The sequence below is a fragment of the Lupinus angustifolius genome, chromosome LG09, assembly GCF_001865875.1.
Source record: "Lupinus angustifolius cultivar Tanjil chromosome LG09, LupAngTanjil_v1.0, whole genome shotgun sequence".
Classification (NCBI taxonomy): Eukaryota; Viridiplantae; Streptophyta; class Magnoliopsida; order Fabales; family Fabaceae; genus Lupinus; species Lupinus angustifolius.
Window position 1 is genome coordinate 14,099,415 of NC_032017.1, and position 17,255 is coordinate 14,116,669.

General features: G+C 30.4%; 2 protein-coding genes across 4 annotated transcripts; both read right to left on the reverse strand.

Moving 5' to 3' along the window:
- Positions 582-2,111, reverse strand: LOC109356667 (60S ribosomal protein L34). The gene is made up of 4 exons (XM_019600117.1): positions 1,974-2,111; positions 1,804-1,883; positions 1,005-1,114; positions 582-906 (listed from the first exon to the last, which is right to left on the reverse strand). The coding sequence occupies exons 1-4, from the start codon at positions 2,050-2,052 to the stop codon at positions 813-815; spliced, it is 363 nt and encodes a 120-aa protein (XP_019455662.1). The 5' UTR covers positions 2,053-2,111; the 3' UTR covers positions 582-812.
- LOC109356663 (putative DNA helicase INO80) lies at positions 3,772-8,676 on the reverse strand. 3 transcript variants are annotated; one of them, XM_019600110.1, is made up of 6 exons: positions 8,325-8,675; positions 6,877-8,225; positions 6,529-6,846; positions 5,415-5,828; positions 4,659-4,882; positions 3,772-4,072 (listed from the first exon to the last, which is right to left on the reverse strand). In XM_019600110.1, the coding sequence occupies exons 1-6, from the start codon at positions 8,450-8,452 to the stop codon at positions 3,818-3,820; spliced, it is 2,688 nt and encodes an 895-aa protein (XP_019455655.1). In that variant the 5' UTR covers positions 8,453-8,675; the 3' UTR covers positions 3,772-3,817. The 3 variants fall into 3 exon arrangements, with proteins under 3 accessions (XP_019455655.1, XP_019455656.1, XP_019455654.1); XM_019600111.1 differs by having other exon boundaries at positions 6,529-8,225; positions 8,560-8,676; XM_019600109.1 differs by having other exon boundaries at positions 6,529-8,225.

Genomic DNA, 17,255 nt, shown 5'->3' on the forward strand with positions numbered 1-17,255 from the left:
TCAGGGCATTACTGAGTCACTCATAATTATTGAGTACATTGGTGAAATTTGGGACGTTGGTCCATAAATAGTTGCAAGAAGATAATATGGAAATATGGATTGGAACCGTATGCTACTAAATAAAATGCAACTTTGGTTTTTCACGTGTTGATCAATGCAGTATTAGAACATCTATTTTGTGTTGTGATAACAAATAAAAGATCCCCGTTATTATATCCATTCCCAATATCATAGACACTATTTATGGAATGATCTTAAGAAAGAAACAAGCCAACAAAATTACAAAAACTATATACTCAATGTTCATATCAGTAGTAGCACGGTTTGAAAATACAGTATAATGAACAACAACCTTCCACAAAGCTTTTCATGTTAACTGAAGAAATATAGTTCATAAGTTGTGAAGGGATGAAATAAAAAATTCCAACATAGAAAAACAATTTAGACGCAAAATACTAAAATACATACTTTCATGCTTTAAATGAATTTTTCAGATTTGTCCTGTAAATTTTTGTAAAAAATTCCTCATGAAACTTCAAAAGTTAGATAATGTCTATTACTTCCATCTCTAAATCCACTAGTGACATGATGAAAATAACATCATAAAATATTAAAACACAATGAAACCAATACCATAACAAGAAAGTAGAGACAAACAAAATTGTATCATAATCGGATTGTCCACAGCATTAACAAGTGCACTAGAATGGGTTCAACTTGCTAAAGAAGTACATTTGGCACACAAAAAACTCGAATAGATTTGTAATTTTACCTAAAATGCCCCCAAATGATCATTTTCTCGCTGTTTATATTCAGTTCTTTGAGGCCTGCTTTTCTTTTGCCTTTTGGATCTTCAAGACCTTTTTAACAATCTTTTGCTCTTCAACAAGAAAAGCTCGAATAATCCTATTTAACCAAAGACAAATACAAAGATGTTAGCCCTCCAGTTTATTTAATAAAGACTTACAATAGCTCTTACAGAGCTAGAGTTCAGCAAAACAAACCTTTCCCGGACAGCACCTCCAGATAAAACTCCTCCATACGCACGGTTCACAGTCCTACGGTTCCTAGACAATCTTGATCTCTTATATTCAGCAGGCCTTAAGTGTGGAATCTGCAATTGTCAATCATAAATTACCACAATAACCTTACAAGTTAAAACAATTATTTAAAGACATTTGCATCATATTTGATGCAATTAAAAAAATAACAATACAACATATTGTGCGAACACATCCAATGCATCAAACATATATTATGAAACGGACCATAATGATACGTATATATTCAACAGATCAAGTGGACACCAAGCAATGAATCATTCTGCATACATGACTATTAAAAATAAATTTTGAAATAACAAAGATAAAAAAAAGTATTAAACACAAATTCGACATGGGCAAACTTTCAAAACCATGTTTTACTAGCATGGAAGTGGACAGAACATATCATAGTATCATACTTTAAGGGTCATTGGGTTGTAAAATTCATTCCAATTTAACAACACACTTCCCAAAATACTAACGAATAGCAGTTAATCTAATCAATTTACAATACATGAAATTGCAAAAGTTCACAGCTTCTACTAAATACATAAACACTCTTTTTTACCTATGTCACATGCAGTTCCCATTGCAAAACACTACATAGTATTTGACTAAAATCATCCTTACACACAAGGAATTTGTAAAGTTGTAACCATCATAGCCAAATGCAATTAATATATGCAATAAAAATCACACAATATTGCAACCTAAACACAACAAACAAATCTTTTTTTTGAAAGAGGAGTGAAAAGATTACTCCTTGAATCCTCTTTCCAGTGACAGGACATTTGGGTCCACTAGCCCTCTTCTTAGTGGTTTGATAAACGAGCTTTCCACCTTCATTTCACAAACAACAAAAACAAAAATTCGTTAGATTTGAATATTGTGTTGAATTTATTGAAATCGAGAATGAAATGAATGAGTCACCAGGGGTCTTGACAATTCTGTGTTGGTTGGATTTGGTGGCATAGCTATGTCGCTTCCGATAGGTTAGACGCTGCACCATTTTCGATCAAGCTCTTCGGCTGAGTTTTGCGCCACTAGGGTTTCAGAAGAAGTGATATTTGTGCACGAAGGAAGGTATAAAAGGGTGATTTGTGACCTAGATCTAACGGTTCTCATGACTTCTTGATCTGTGCTAGTTGCTGACCGTTCGATGGCTGGAGATACACATGCATCTTTTAAATTTGAGAGAAGTGAAGACATATGTATATGGACACTGTCAATCAAATTTTAACAATATATCATATATTTAATTTTAATTAAAATTTAATAATAAATAATAGTATAAAAACAAAAGTACATTTGTTTCTAATATATATTAATATTATATTTTTGTAAAACATTAATTTGATATATATTAATATTATATTTCTTGACTAATGAGATGAGAGAAAATATGATGATAATGCTAAATGATATGAGATGTTAAAAAACACTGTATAATATAAAATATAGATGAAAATAATAATTTAAAAACAATAATGATCTTTACCACAAACTATTTTTTTCATCAACCTTTACATTTATAGCTCCATTTGGATAGTTAATTTTAAGAACAATAATAATGATTCTTTTTATAGTTAAAGATTAATCCATTTGGAAGTGTAGAAATGATAGAAATGAACTTTACATTTATCAACAAATTCTTTTTATAAACATGGTAGAGATCAAACTTCTTAGGCCATGCTAAAAAAACTCAATTATTTGGTAATTTGTTGGACTCTGTTGGTTAGTTATTTATATTATTTAATTTTTAAGTATTTGATAAATATAAGACTATTAAGCTAAAATGTTTTATGTTAAAACCATAGTCTTAGCTTATTTATTTAGATAGGCTATTTAAAACGTGTAAGTCTAATTTATTTATTAAATAGGTCAAACTTATGCAAATCATAAGGGTGATAGATTAAACCTTGAAATAAAAAATACATTTCCCATTATGATATATTAAAATTTGATGCAAGAGACTTTCATCCGGATGAATTTAAAGATGGTAGAGTGTTACTTGAGAGATTATTTTCTATGGTCTCTTGTCATCGGATAATAATTTTGTTGGGACTACCAAGAATATATTCTTATCTTATGGTTAAAGAACCAATTAATTTCAAGGTTTGTGGTTGTCCCTCCTAACAAATATCGTTCATACGAATCAAACTCATAACTTTTGATCATCCTAATGATTTACCAATGTTTTACCTAATGCGAAACAATAATCTTATCATTGTATATGGGCTGAGGATGTAATTATAATACAGTAAATAAATAAAAAACAGCAAACTACTCTCTAAGTAGAAAATATCTAACAAGTCTAAATTTAGAAAATGATATTTTTGAAGTATGAAATGTAAACCAACATATTATGGTGCTCTAATGGCCACATCCTTTTTTTTGTAACAGAGAATTGCGCTAAAGTAAAATTTGAGTAAAATAACGCAATACTTTACATACTATAGTAGGAATCAAGATTATCTTGAATTGACCAAACTTTAAGTTAATTTCAACGGTGCAATAATGACTAAAGGAATGAAGAGTATCTTGAAAAGTTAGATTAAATATAAATGATAAATAATATAATGATGGTATATAAACCTTATATATTTTCGGTAGATACATATTTTTTCTTATTAGATAATCATGATGTAAAAATAAAAGCTTATATATGTACACTGAGATTTTTTGATCAAATGAGACCAATTTCCGAGTAATCTAGAATATCATAATCTGTGGAAAAGTATCTATATATGTGAGAATAAATACTCGTGCCTAATTCAACATGGAAAAAGCAAAAAAGAAGGTTCCACCTGAACGATTTTCCTAGTCAAAAACTTGATTCTGTGTAACTTTTCATGACACCATATTACTTGTTCTTTTCTCAATGTTGACATGTTCAACACCCTTGAAATTAATTTTAACCCAACTTGTGCAATCATTTGCTCATGATCAAGTTGATCCTCATGGTGCTTTTGGAATTTCCTTACTATGCAATTCCCACTTCTAACTATGTCCTTCAGCTTTCTCTCCTTCTGCAACATGCAACTAAAGATTGTAAGCAACTGAATGAATGAACCAGAAATTATATAGTGTTTGTTTATTCAGAAAAATGCATTTATAATAACAGTACATCGTTTACTGTTGAGATTTGATCTCCATTGACTTATAAATATAAGTAATACAAATGAATATTGATAAAAAAAAAGTAATACAAATGAATGATCAAGGTTTTACTATTCGTATATAAATCTTTACATCGAGAATGGATGAATATTACAATCTTGTTATTTAGTTACAAAAATGTTAAACATGTTTTGAATTTAATTTTTATGATGGTATAGAGGCTCCAATTTGTCTACTTAGATTTCTTATTAAACAATGATAACTCTGTACAATAACCTAAGATAATGATTGGTTAATACATAATATGAATAAGCAAAATTTCAGTATTAGTACAACCTTCTTTTCTATTTCCAAACTTTTTCTGGGAAAATGATAGAATTAACATTTTTCTATGTTTACCATTTCTTTCACAGAAAGTATAATGAAAAACATATTTATAGCTTTTAGCAAAAATATTTAAAACATAATCAAATCTTGTCACTTTAGAAATCACACCTTGTGTAGTTGGGTTCTAATATCCACTAGAAGACCTGAAATTGCAGGGTCAATTCCAATCTGCTGAGAAACTTTAGGGATCACATTCCCATAATCTTTATCAGCTTTGACAAATTCCCAAAACACACTCATTGATTCCTTGATTATATCTGCCAACCTTCCACTTGCAATAGCATCATCATCTTCATCACCTTTAGTTATATTCTTATCCTTCATACTATCATCTGAAACCATTCACAGCAAAAATTAGGATCTTACTTAAGGTTGCATATAGGGCTACCAAAGAATCGAATCAAACTCGTTCCAAACTCAATTTCTTATTTACTTCAATAAACTTAGTTCATGAACCAAATGAGCCGAACTTAAGCTGAAAATTGAACTTATTAAATAAATGAGCCGAACTTGAGTTGGACACAGTTAGACTCATTATATTCATGAGCTAACTCGATATATGTATAACTGATATATATAACATTTCTGCAATATTTTCTAAAAATGATTTAATTATGTGTCCAAATGAATCAATTTGAGAATCAAACAGTTAGCTCATGAGTTGTCCAAATGATTTAATTTGTGAACTTTAATTGAGTCGAACTCGAGCTAAAAAAGTAACTCATATCGATGACAAGTCGAGTTTTGATATGAACAAATTCTTATCGAGCTGAACCGAAGTGAACTCTGGTTCAACTCGGTTCTGCTGGTATCCACCCTAGTCGCATATGTAAGAGAATTAAATTATGATTCTACTATGTTTACCTTTAATATCTGGTACTTGAAGCAGATTGCGAATCACGCAACGGTTCTTGACATAATTTAGAATCCTAGTACCTTGTTGAAATGGCTCATTCTCTATGAATCTGTTCATGAGAACTTGAAAAAGTTGGAACTCACCAGCAACATGATTATACCTACACCCTTGTGTATCATATGGTTGCAAATCATGAGCTTTCTTGTGTTGCCAACATAGGATTTCCCAAGAGAGACAAACCTGTCCAACATAGACCAATTCCAAGTCTCTTTGTAATTCTTGAACAATCTTAAGCAGTGGATCGGATGCATTTTTCGATGCTTTTCGTCGCCACAAGTTCTGAGTGATTACAGGCTTAGCAACTTGGATGGTGGATTTTGGTATTGAGATTAATTTAAGAGGATCTTTTAGTTGAAGAAGACCTATAGTTGATAGCAAAGTAGGTGAGTAAGTAAAAGACAAAGCTTAAGTATGATTTTGCTAAATAAACAAGTTTTCTTTGCTTAGAGTATACTATTAGAAACAAATCCCATTCATTACTGAAAAGTAATGTATTTGAAGGTTCCTTCAACTTTATTGAAAGCTATCAATCATGCTCTAGAAAGGAGAAGCAATCTTAGTCATTGATGTCTTAATGTTTAAAGTAGAAATATGATATGAAAGGAAAATGTTGTTAGATAATGGATTTATCTTTAATAAAAGGAATTGAAAATCAATGATGTAGACTAATCACTATCTTTAGAGTTATCATTGGAAAACAAACAAGATATGAATAGCTTTATGTGGACATAACTACCAAAATATGATAGGTGAGAGATAGAAAATGGCCCACCACATAAAGATAAATGAATTCAAGAATAATCTTAAAAAATATCTCCAACATGATTGTATGTGACAAATTTCAGGAGAAAAAAGATTATATGTGGAATAAGAAAGATAATCAAATTAGACCAACAAAAAACTTGAATATGCAGTTTTGGAAGTATGATACATAGAACTTCACATTTTGATCTTTAAGCAATATGCTAAATTTTTTACCAACAACATTGAAATTGTCAAAATCCAAAATGTTCTAATGCAAGAGTTAAACATTGAAATGAAAAATTCATTTTTGATTCTCACCTACTGCATGCATAGTCTTGTAATTCAAGATATCCAGTTTCCTCATCTTCTCTGCATAGCTCTTGTAAACATTTCCAATTTCATCAATTTGATCCTTGTACTGAAGCTTCTCTTCAATTTTCAGTGGCTTTAGATCTTCAACCACTTTTGAGGACTCTGCTTCCATATCCTCCTTCTCTTCCTCCTCGTCCTCGCCGTCTTCTTCTATAATCGTGTCGAGCCCTCCTTGTCTTGCATTTTTCAATTCCATTTTCAGTTGTTCCACTAAATCATCATGCTCCCATTCAAAGTCATTTTCTTCATCAGATCCTGATTCACACAATCCTTCTTCCCACCTAGTTTCTTCACTTTTCACATTCCTGCATGCCTTTTCTTCATGGTATGAACCTTTTTTATCTTTGTAACCAAAACTATAAGCATTCAAGGACTTCAAATCTTTCACACCAGCTTCCATTTCTATATATGTATCTTCAGCTGAACTTTTTCCACCATGTGAAAATTGTTTTTCCTCCTCAGCATCAACTCTTTCCTCTTTCATCATGAGCTTAAAAAGTTCTGATTCAAATCCTTCATTACTAACCAGAAACTGATATGCAAGTGAATCCTCAACTTTGTTACTATTACCCCATATTAGACCACTTGAGGTAGATGATTCTGAATCAGAATCATACTCAACTGAGTTCTCATTGAAAGGGAAGTTATCTTCATCCGACGAATCAGTTCCACCGAAGGCCTCGAACTCAAATTGAACAAGTTTCTCTTTTCCTTCTACAGGGTCCTTCTCTTTATCAAGCTCTGAAGATACCTTGTTTTCAATAATAACATTGCTGACACATGAATTATTAGAAATTGGTGAAACATTTGGACTCATGAAGTACTCTCTAAAGCTGAAACTCATGGCTGCTGGTTCTTCTATGAATTCACTTATGACATCTTTTTCCGACATGTTTTGGTACATTCTAATGATTGTTGCAGTGTCTGTCTCCAAATAAATTTGCCTATTTTCTTTTTCTTCCTTAATTTTCTTATTTTCTTTATTCACATCAAAGTTACCCTGTACAAAAACAGAGTTCTCTATTTCACCCTCTTCTATATTTTTACTATCTTCATAAAAAGTAGATTCACTCACAATAAAAAATGGTTCATCTATTTTTTCTTCTTGTTGTTCTTGTTCTCTACTGATGATATTATCATGTTCAGCATCAGAGTCATTCCCAATGGAAGCAGAGCTCTCTGTTTCTTCTTCATCAATTCTTTTAGCATCTTGACGAAAATCGGAGTTAGTCTCATTGAAAAGAAAACCTTCAGTTTCTACTCCAATTTTCTCACCATCTTCATGAACTACAGAATTATCAGATTCACAATCCATGAAAACAGATTCATCTTCTTCGATTCTTTCCATACCATCTTCATGACTATTCTCCTTTGAAATAGAGCATTTCGGCAGTATCTCTGTGTTCTCGTTATCTTCATGAACACCCGAGTGAATATCTTCAAAAATAAAGCACCCTTTTTCTCCTAGTTCCTCACCATCTCCATGAACTATTCCTTCTCCAACATCATCATTATCCCCATTCCAAAACAAGAAATTTGCTAGTTCTTCTTTGAATCCATAAATCTCATAGTTTCTCTCAGTTTTATCAGCTTGTAATTGTGGTTTATGTAGCTCCTTTTCTGAATCTCCCACCTTAAGAAACCTGAAAACAAATCAAATAAACAAAACACAACAAAACATTAATCATTTTTCCATGCACTAAAAAAACACCAATAAAACCATATAAACAAATTCACAAAACCTGAATAAATATGTGAGTATCAACCCTAATGAATAAAGCACATAGTTGCGTATGAAAACACCTAAAGAATCAAATGCCCACAACATGTTAACGTAAACAAAATCATTAACAAGCCTCTTGCTACCCATCAATGATCACCAACACATTTAGAAGGTGAAGAAGTTCTTAAGTGGCACGAAAATTTCCACAATATGAAACATTCATTGTGGGAAAGTGAACTCTAATATCACCCAACTTGCACTGAGAGCGAAATCAGTGGAAAATTTTGATCCTTGTTTGGTAACAGAAGTCTAAGGCGAAAGAAAAACGTTAGTGTTTTTGGATCATTGATGAGAAATTTGGTTTGAGTTGGTTTCATGTCAATTAATAGTTGTGATGTTAGTAGATTATAATATCTATACATTGTTGATATAAATATCTATACATAATCATTATATTATTTATCATTCATTTGAATTACTTGTTTGAAGAATACTAATGATTAAACATATAAATGATGAATAAATACTAACTATTTATAAAACTTATACACCATCATTAATGTATACCAGTTTTTTCTCATTAATAATTGTGATGTTATTATAGTACGTTTTATACGTTTCATTACCATTATATGTTTTTTTGGAGGAATAGTCCAAATCAGTCTTATTCATTGATTTTTTAAAACATTATGTGTCATCAATGTTTTTTATGAGAATTTTGTTACTACTATTTTAGTCATGAATGATATAATAATTTCTTTAGAAATGGATCTATTCTCTGAGTGGAATATTTAGTGGATCGTCTTTGAATTCAGTGATCAATATTTTAGCTCAATATCTTAATTATTGTGTCATGTTTTATAGATTATTTGATGAGAAGAATGGGCGTTTTTTCCCTAATAAGCCCATGTGGGGAAAAATCTGCTCCGCTTACCACTGATTTATGGTCAAGAAACCAAACCCATTTGAGAAGGAAATGAATGATGAATCATTCTAAGAGGAAAGATCTTGCATAGTAGACATGACAAAACGGGCATTGCCCATAGGTGTGTCCGTATAGCCCGCATTTTTTGTAGGTAGGGCATATAAATTTTGTTCATTTGACTGTTTTGCTCGGCCCGTTTTCTCCGCTTAGTTTGTGGGCATTTCCGTTGGGCATTCGGGCGACCCAGAAATATAATTTAAAGAAAAAATAAGAAAATTTTAAATAAGTTATGATGTAATGTGATTTTTAATCCCTAAAAAAAATTGTAATATAATATGATTTGTTAAACTTCATATAAAATATAAAAAAAATTGTTAATTTTTTATCTTCAACTACTTTATTTAATTTCATTTCATGAATTTTTTATTTTTTTAATTATTCAACAATGTGTGTGTGCTGTCTACAAGTCTGTTAGCCCATTTTAAAACGGGCAGAACATTGAATTTTGTCCGTTAAACCAATGCGGGCATGCCCGCTTTCGCTAAAATTTTGTGGCCATTTGCGGGTGCAGGCTAAACGAGTTGGGCGGCCCATTTTGCCATCTCTACTAGATAGTAGGGGTGAGCATGGTTCAGGTTGGGATGAGTTTAGGCTTGTCTGTATCCGACTCTAAATATTGGTCGGATCACTTTTTTGAAACCGAACCCGACCCTAAATAGTGATTATGTCAGCCTTTAAACCTGACCCGACCCTAGACCTGACTAAATACAATGTATACACATTTTAGATAAAGACTTCTCAATATTATTTATTAGTATGAATATATAGTTTGATATATAAAATGATATATGTATATATATTATTAATTATGTATATATTATGGAAAAATGAAAGAATAAATGATACTTTCGACCAAAAGGGTATCATTACTCTATACACATTTGATTAGAAACACATACGAACATGATGAGCGAGTGACCATGGGATGAGACGGGTCAGATCATGCTTGATCCCTACCCGGCCATAAATATTGATCGAGTCAATTTTTGAACCTGCCCCGACCCTAAACCAGATCAGACCCGATCCTATTCGGACCCGATCATAATCGGGTCGTGCCGGGTGAACGGGTAGGGCTGAGTCCAGCTCACCCCTACTAGATAGTATGAGCCCTTGTGCACCAGTAACATCCAATATTGGATAGATCACTTGAATTATGATACATATAAAAATCTAAGTGTATATATCTATTGAGTTTTAAATTAAATAGTATAAAGATTTAAAAAAAATCCCATACAATCCAATCCTAGAGGGCACACCCCCTTCTCCACATAATTAAAAATGTTAACTCCTAAGCTCATAATTAATATTATTTATTTTAAAGCTTTAAGTTTTGAAAAACATTGAACACTATAATTATTAGGGGTGTAGGCGATTATGGTTTAAACCGTGAAATCGGTGGAACCGAACCGAATTAAGCTGCAAAATGTGGTTCAGTTTCGCGGTTCGGTTATTTTTTTAAGGAACCATTTATGTTCGATTCGGTTTATGGTTTTCGAAATTTAGGAACCGTTGGAATCAAACCGAACCGTATATTAAAGAAAGAGATAATAAAAATGATGTTTTATTGTTGTTTAAATTATTCAACTAAATTTATGGCTTACATTATCAATTTTGTGTAAATTGTAGTATTATATATTTTAATAAATTATTATCATGTTTGTATTATATAAGTTAAAACATGACACAATAATATATCTAATTACTTATAAGCTAAAAAAGAACAACGTCATACCCAATGGAGTGCAGACCCCTTTATCCCCTTTACTTTCTCACTTAAAATGTATACTTATAAATATTGTTTTGAGTATTAGAGTCAATTTTAAATACTCACCCAAGGCAGTCGAATGTCGACAAGTATTAGGATTTAGCAAGACGATTGAAGTTCTTACCACCCCTACAACATACAAGAACAAATATATCTAATTACTTATAAAAATAATAATACTAATACTATTGATAATATTTGTTATTTCATGCTACACAAATTGTCTAATAAAAAAGATGGATGTAGTATTCATTATCATATATTCATATTGATCAGCTAAAAACCGGATAGTATGAAAGTTTGGTGTTTAGTGGCACGTCTACAAATAGAAAAGGACTGCTTCGAAATTTGATAAAAAAAGACGGGCTATGATGTTTTATTTGTTATCCGAATCACCGAGACTTTAGAACAATAGTTTGGTATTGGTATTTCTCATACATATAGATGCAATATTTTACTATTCTAGAAGAAGGGGGAAATTAGTTCATCGTCTCTTTATCGCTGATGTGTCACTCCTTGATATAAAGCTCCTTGATATTATTTACTATTAATAAGAATTACTTTTTGAAGAGTCTGTTAAAAGGAGTTCATTAAAGAAATCTTCTTAATTAATCTAGAAGTATATGAAAGAAAGCTTAAAGAAAGAAGAATGAGAAATAAACATTGTCAAAATTGAATAACACTTCTCATTATTGAATTGATTTCTCATTACAAAATTGAATGAATTACAAAGAGTAGGGAAACACCCCTTTATATACAACAATTACTAAAACAGAAAACATAATTTGTTACTCAGTTAACCGATTGACTATAATGTTAATCGATTAACTTTTACACATTTAATCAATTAACTATAGTGTTAATTGATTAACTCTTACACTATTAATCAATTAAATACAGTTTTAATTTATTAACTTACAAAATCTCACTTATTCTAACTAATATCTCCACAAGATGGAATGTATCAAGCATTCCAAGCTTAAAATAATTGTATTGAGCACCACACATACTCTAATACATTCTCTTGTTGGTGAGTGAATCTTCATATCTTAGTCTTCAAATCTAAATGTGAGGCAATACTGACGCTTAACCACCATAGGCAGAAGCAACTTCATTCGAAACTTAACCATCTATCTTGATAGAAGCTTAACCAATCAATGTTTAACTATCTTCTTGATAGAAGCAAACCAACCATAATGGATGAAAGGGAAAAAATGGATCTGAATCTTGATCCTAATATGATGTTTCAATGAGGAAAAATACATAATATAATGTTGTGTGTTTAATGAGAGAGGAGATAAATAAAAATAGAGTAGAAAATAAAAGAGATAATTAGGGGTAAATAATAAAGAATCAGAAAAGAAAGTATACCTTCATTGACTGAAAAAGAATCGATTGAATGAATGATTGTATTCTTTAGCAAGATCAAGAAAGTCTTCCATTTCTTGAACTTTGAGACCTTTTGTTCAACTTCATCTTGCAGAGCCATGTAGAACTTTTCTTTATATAGAGTTTCCAACCAAGCAGGCTTTTGGTATCCCATGATAGTAGATGGAAATTAAGACTTGCAAGCTTAGAGAATCTATTTGAGTAATCAATCTCCTGATGTCATGAATTCACCACTAATGACATCATAAAATGAAAACTTCAGCACTTCCTATGTGCTAAGACCTGATCAACTGATGTTTTTGGACATTGAATAGCGACATAGGGGTACATGCCACTCCTTTGAGGCCATTGGATGATGCATACTTGATTATACATATGATTGTAAGGCATGATTGAAAATGAGAATGAAATTTTTAAATAAAATGGTGGCATTTTCAAATCTTGGATTGACCCAACAATTATAAAGGGATCGAATCTTGAAGTAAAAGAGAATCTTGAAGAAGATTCTTGATATCCATCGTGTTACTGTTGTTTTGTTTGGAAAACTTGAATCTTGTGTCACTCGTTCTCTGCGTAAGACTCCTACGATATTTTCAGCAAGAAGATCATATGTTGAATATCGTCATAGACTATCCTAACACTTTCAGAAGCAAAGAGCAAGCAAAGAAGAAATTATGAGGATGAGAAAATAATATTTCCCTTATAAGCAAAGAAAGCACAAGAAGAGAGGTTAATGGATAAACAACGAAAGAAGTAATTACATCACTTTGATACCATGTTAAAATGATATGAGCTATTAAAGAAATCTTTTTGATGAATCAAGAAGTATATGAAAGAAAGCTAAAATAAGCTTAAAAAAGAAGAATGAGACACAAAGAGTGCCAAAACTAAATAACACTTCTCATTATTGAATTGATTTCTCATTGCAAAATTGAATAACTTACAAAGGTTAGAGAAACACTCCTTTATATACAACAATTACTAAATCAGAAAACATAGTATGTTAACCAGATAATCGATTAACTCTTTTGATTAATCAATTATCGTACAAAGTTCACCTTAAAAACTGAAATAACTACCAAGTTAATCGATTGACTATAATGTTAATAGATTAACTCTTACATAGTTAATTAATTTATTATAGTGTTAATTGATTAACTCTTACACTATTAATCAATTAATTAATGTATGAATTGATTAACTCTTACAAAATCTCATTTATTCTAATAGAGTCAATAATAATTAGATATGAATGATAAATGATAAAGTGACGGTGTATAAAATTCATATACTATACATATATATTTTTTTAAGAAAGAAATATAGCGTATTGTAACTTTATAAAAAATCTATGCTACCTGCATTCAATGCACACACTTCAACTATAAATAATGCATCTCTTTTTCTAGTGTTTTATTGCCAATTTTGAAGGAAAACTTTATTTGAGAGGCTCTTAGTTATAGATTCTTCTTTGCTTTATGTGAATGTGGTGATACAAAAGGAGCCACTCGAAACTTTTTTTAAGGTTCATGGGTCAATTTTATGGCGTGAATCATTTTCCATTCATGCATGCTTTTGTCATCTTCTAGAGTTTGGAATTATTTGTGAGTGCATCAAAAGTCATAACTTAATGGCTTTAACAGTCATTTAATTATTTGTCAAATACGACTATTACGGTAAAGTAAGATATAAGAGAAAAATATATGTAAACACTAATAATATAGGAGTTTTTACACTGTTATGTATTATTTATTATTCATATTTAATCAAAAATTAATTTCTAAATAAAAGTAATACAAATGAATAGTAGATGATATGTTGATTATGTATAAATATTTCAAAAAGTGAATAATAATCTAACCTATTTAATCACAGAAATAATAATTTTATCCATGAAAAACGTGACTTAGTGGTTAGAAAATCTATTATGGCATGGGAAGAAAGTGGAAAAGAATTATATATAATTAATTAAGATGTTAAGTTCAATTTATTATTAGAATAAGTTTTCCGTTTATAACATTCCTATCAAAAGTCTCACTTGTTATATGTCCAAAGAAAAAGTCTCACTTGTTTATCACACGTTACATCCTTCTTACCTTAACATGACCCTATGACATTTTTCAATGAAAAATACCTTTGTTCAACAATCTTAAAAGGATCCCTTATTTCTTCCCCTCACCCCTGATGCCAAAAAAGAAGAAAAAATGAACAAATTTGTGAGGTTATTGACCGAAATTCATTGAAACAATAAATTTTGTCAACAATATTCTAAACCCACAAAAGGTTAAGACTTTTCTTCACTCTTAGCTCATACAATCTTGGGTAATCTTTGGTGGTAGATATTTTTTTTTTTTGTGTATTACCAAGAGTATTTTTTCACCTTTTTAGTAAGGAATTAATCTCTTTTAAAGTTTGTTATGTTCTTCCCAACAAGTGATATACTCATAAATTGAACATTAAAGTTTAAAAATCCAATGATATCTTACACTAATAGATCAACGTTTTATTAATCTTTCATATGCTACATGGTACAGAGAGATTGTTTTTTCATTAAAAATATAAAAAAAATAACAAAATTAATTTTGAACATTTCAAATCGAGTATGTCATAAATGTTAACTCAGACTTTCTCATTACATAACCCCGCGTTCAATCCCTTTCATATTTCTGACATAATTTCATAAAAACCATATTATATCTAGAGCCGGATTATGAAAATATAAATAAATAATCAAGATATATATGATATTTATATAAGTAATTAATCACACCTTTGAATGTATAAGTATGTGATTTTTTAAGAGGAAAAAATATATGTATTGACAATGTATGAATTTTATATATTGTTGTTATATTATTTATCATTTATATTTTGTTATTATTAACTCTTCAAAAAAAAAATATAAATAAATAATGAATAATATACTGATCTTTTATTTTGATAATGTACGAATATACATAATCTTTTTTTAATGCTTTTTTATATTGTCATCGTAGCGGGGTCTTTGTTATTATTTACAAATTAACTTCATTAAAAATGTATAAGTTGCCAAAATTAGGAGACAAATGCTGCAGACTCTACTGGTAACCGCGGCGCAATTAGTTGAGATCTCAACTTGTTTTAACTTTTAAGGAAGTTCATGATTCACATGTAGTCCATGGAAGAATAGATGCACTTTCCTTACAACTACAAGGTTTGGCTGAATATAATCACTACAAGAAATTTACCATATACCTACACACGAAAAATCATAGGTAAAAGATGAAAAATTGTAGGTATATATATCACAAGAAATTTTTACCTACGAATATTTTTGTCCGTCGTATTTATGGATTTTCACTGTCACTATAGGTTTTAGTGACGACTGTCAAGAGCGTGAGTATAAACGTTAATCTATACCTTCGGATTTTATCCGCCGCTGAAGGTATTTATACATACGACTTTTCCCTGTCACAATATGTTTTAGTGATGCCAGTCATTATCGTAAGTATAAGGTTAAAACTTATACCTTCAGTTTTTGTCCATCACTATAAATTAATATGATTTTCTTATACCTACGGTCTTATTCCATTAGTATTGGTGATATTAAAAGAGTCATGCATATATCCACAGTTCCATTTCAATCTATTTTAGTGACGGATCTTAATATGAAATAATAAAATGAATTTATAATGTACAAATAAATATATGAGCACATTATTATTTTTAAAATTAAAAAAGTCATACAATCCGATGAATTACACGTGTTAAATATGCCGATCTAAAAATAACATAACTACACATATCATAGATATAAAAATTCTTATAATCCTAAAAATTACACAATTTGGATGTCCATATAAAAATAGATACAAATTGTGTTTCCAAAACAAAAATTACAATGGTTTATTCCTAGTTTGTTGCATAAAAAAGAATTCACTTGCCAACCTTCACCTGCAAAGAATAAAAAAAAAACATCAATAAATGAATAAAATAACCGAATGAAAAACATTATTAATGAAAAATTGTTATACCATTTTCAATATCTTCATTACAATCTAAATTTTGAGAATCAAAAGAAGTTGGGGGTAGTAGAAGAATCTTGAACCTATTGAAAACGAAAGCAAAAAAATACAAGTTAGTGAACTATTTTAGTGCGATATGTTTTGTCCTTAACTCAAAATACCATGTATAGTTATATACTCACATAATCAACTCAATAACAAATATCCAATGCATATAAATCATAATAGTCAACCAAATAACAATTACCCAACACATATATATGAGCATGGGTTATATATTCATTATCTCTCCCCCTTACATGGGTTATATAATTTGAAGGGAAAAAACAAAACGATTGAGACCCTCTTAATAAACATTAATAACTTTTTGCTTTCTTAGATGCTTATCAATTCATGTTGCCGTGCTTTGACTTTCCTATTATATGCTCTTATGATTTTCATTCTTTTTGTTGATACAAGCTTCCAACCCTGCTTGCTCTACCCTTTAGCTGTAAGTGGAAACTGTGGTTGTTTCTTTTGTTAGTCCTTAATTCCTTATATTCAAACCATTTTGGAAGCTAAATTCTAAAGGGGTTCTACTAGTTCACTCACTATATTTCTTTTGTTAGTCCTTAATTCCCATTTAGTGTTGCTATTTCAAACCTTCTATAACTACTAGAGTTTTCAATGTATATACAATTCTTTTGTAGTCAGAAGTCATTACACTATCTACTCCTACCATCTTATCTTTGTTTTAGTACTTAGTATTGAGGGTGAAATGCCTTGACTCTAATGTTTATTGGCTAACCATGTGTTTGTTTAGTTCTA

Coding starts and splice junctions, on each gene's coding strand:
- LOC109356663 (XM_019600109.1), bottom strand. CDS start 8,452: ATGGGTAGCAAGAGGCTTGTTAATGATTTTGTTTACGTTAACATGTTG. Junction 8,226..8,324: donor ATACTCACATATTTATTCAG/GTTTTGTGAATT, acceptor ATTTGTTTTCAG/GTTTCTTAAGGTGGGAGATT. Junction 4,073..4,658: donor TTAGAACCCAACTACACAAG/GTGTGATTTCTA, acceptor TGCATGTTGCAG/AAGGAGAGAAAGCTGAAGGA.
- LOC109356667 (XM_019600117.1), bottom strand. CDS start 2,052: ATGGTGCAGCGTCTAACCTATCGGAAGCGACATAGCTATGCCACCAAA. Junction 1,115..1,803: donor CTGGAAAGAGGATTCAAGGA/GTAATCTTTTCA, acceptor TGACAATTGCAG/ATTCCACACTTAAGGCCTGC. Junction 907..1,004: donor GGAGGTGCTGTCCGGGAAAG/GTTTGTTTTGCT, acceptor TTGGTTAAATAG/GATTATTCGAGCTTTTCTTG.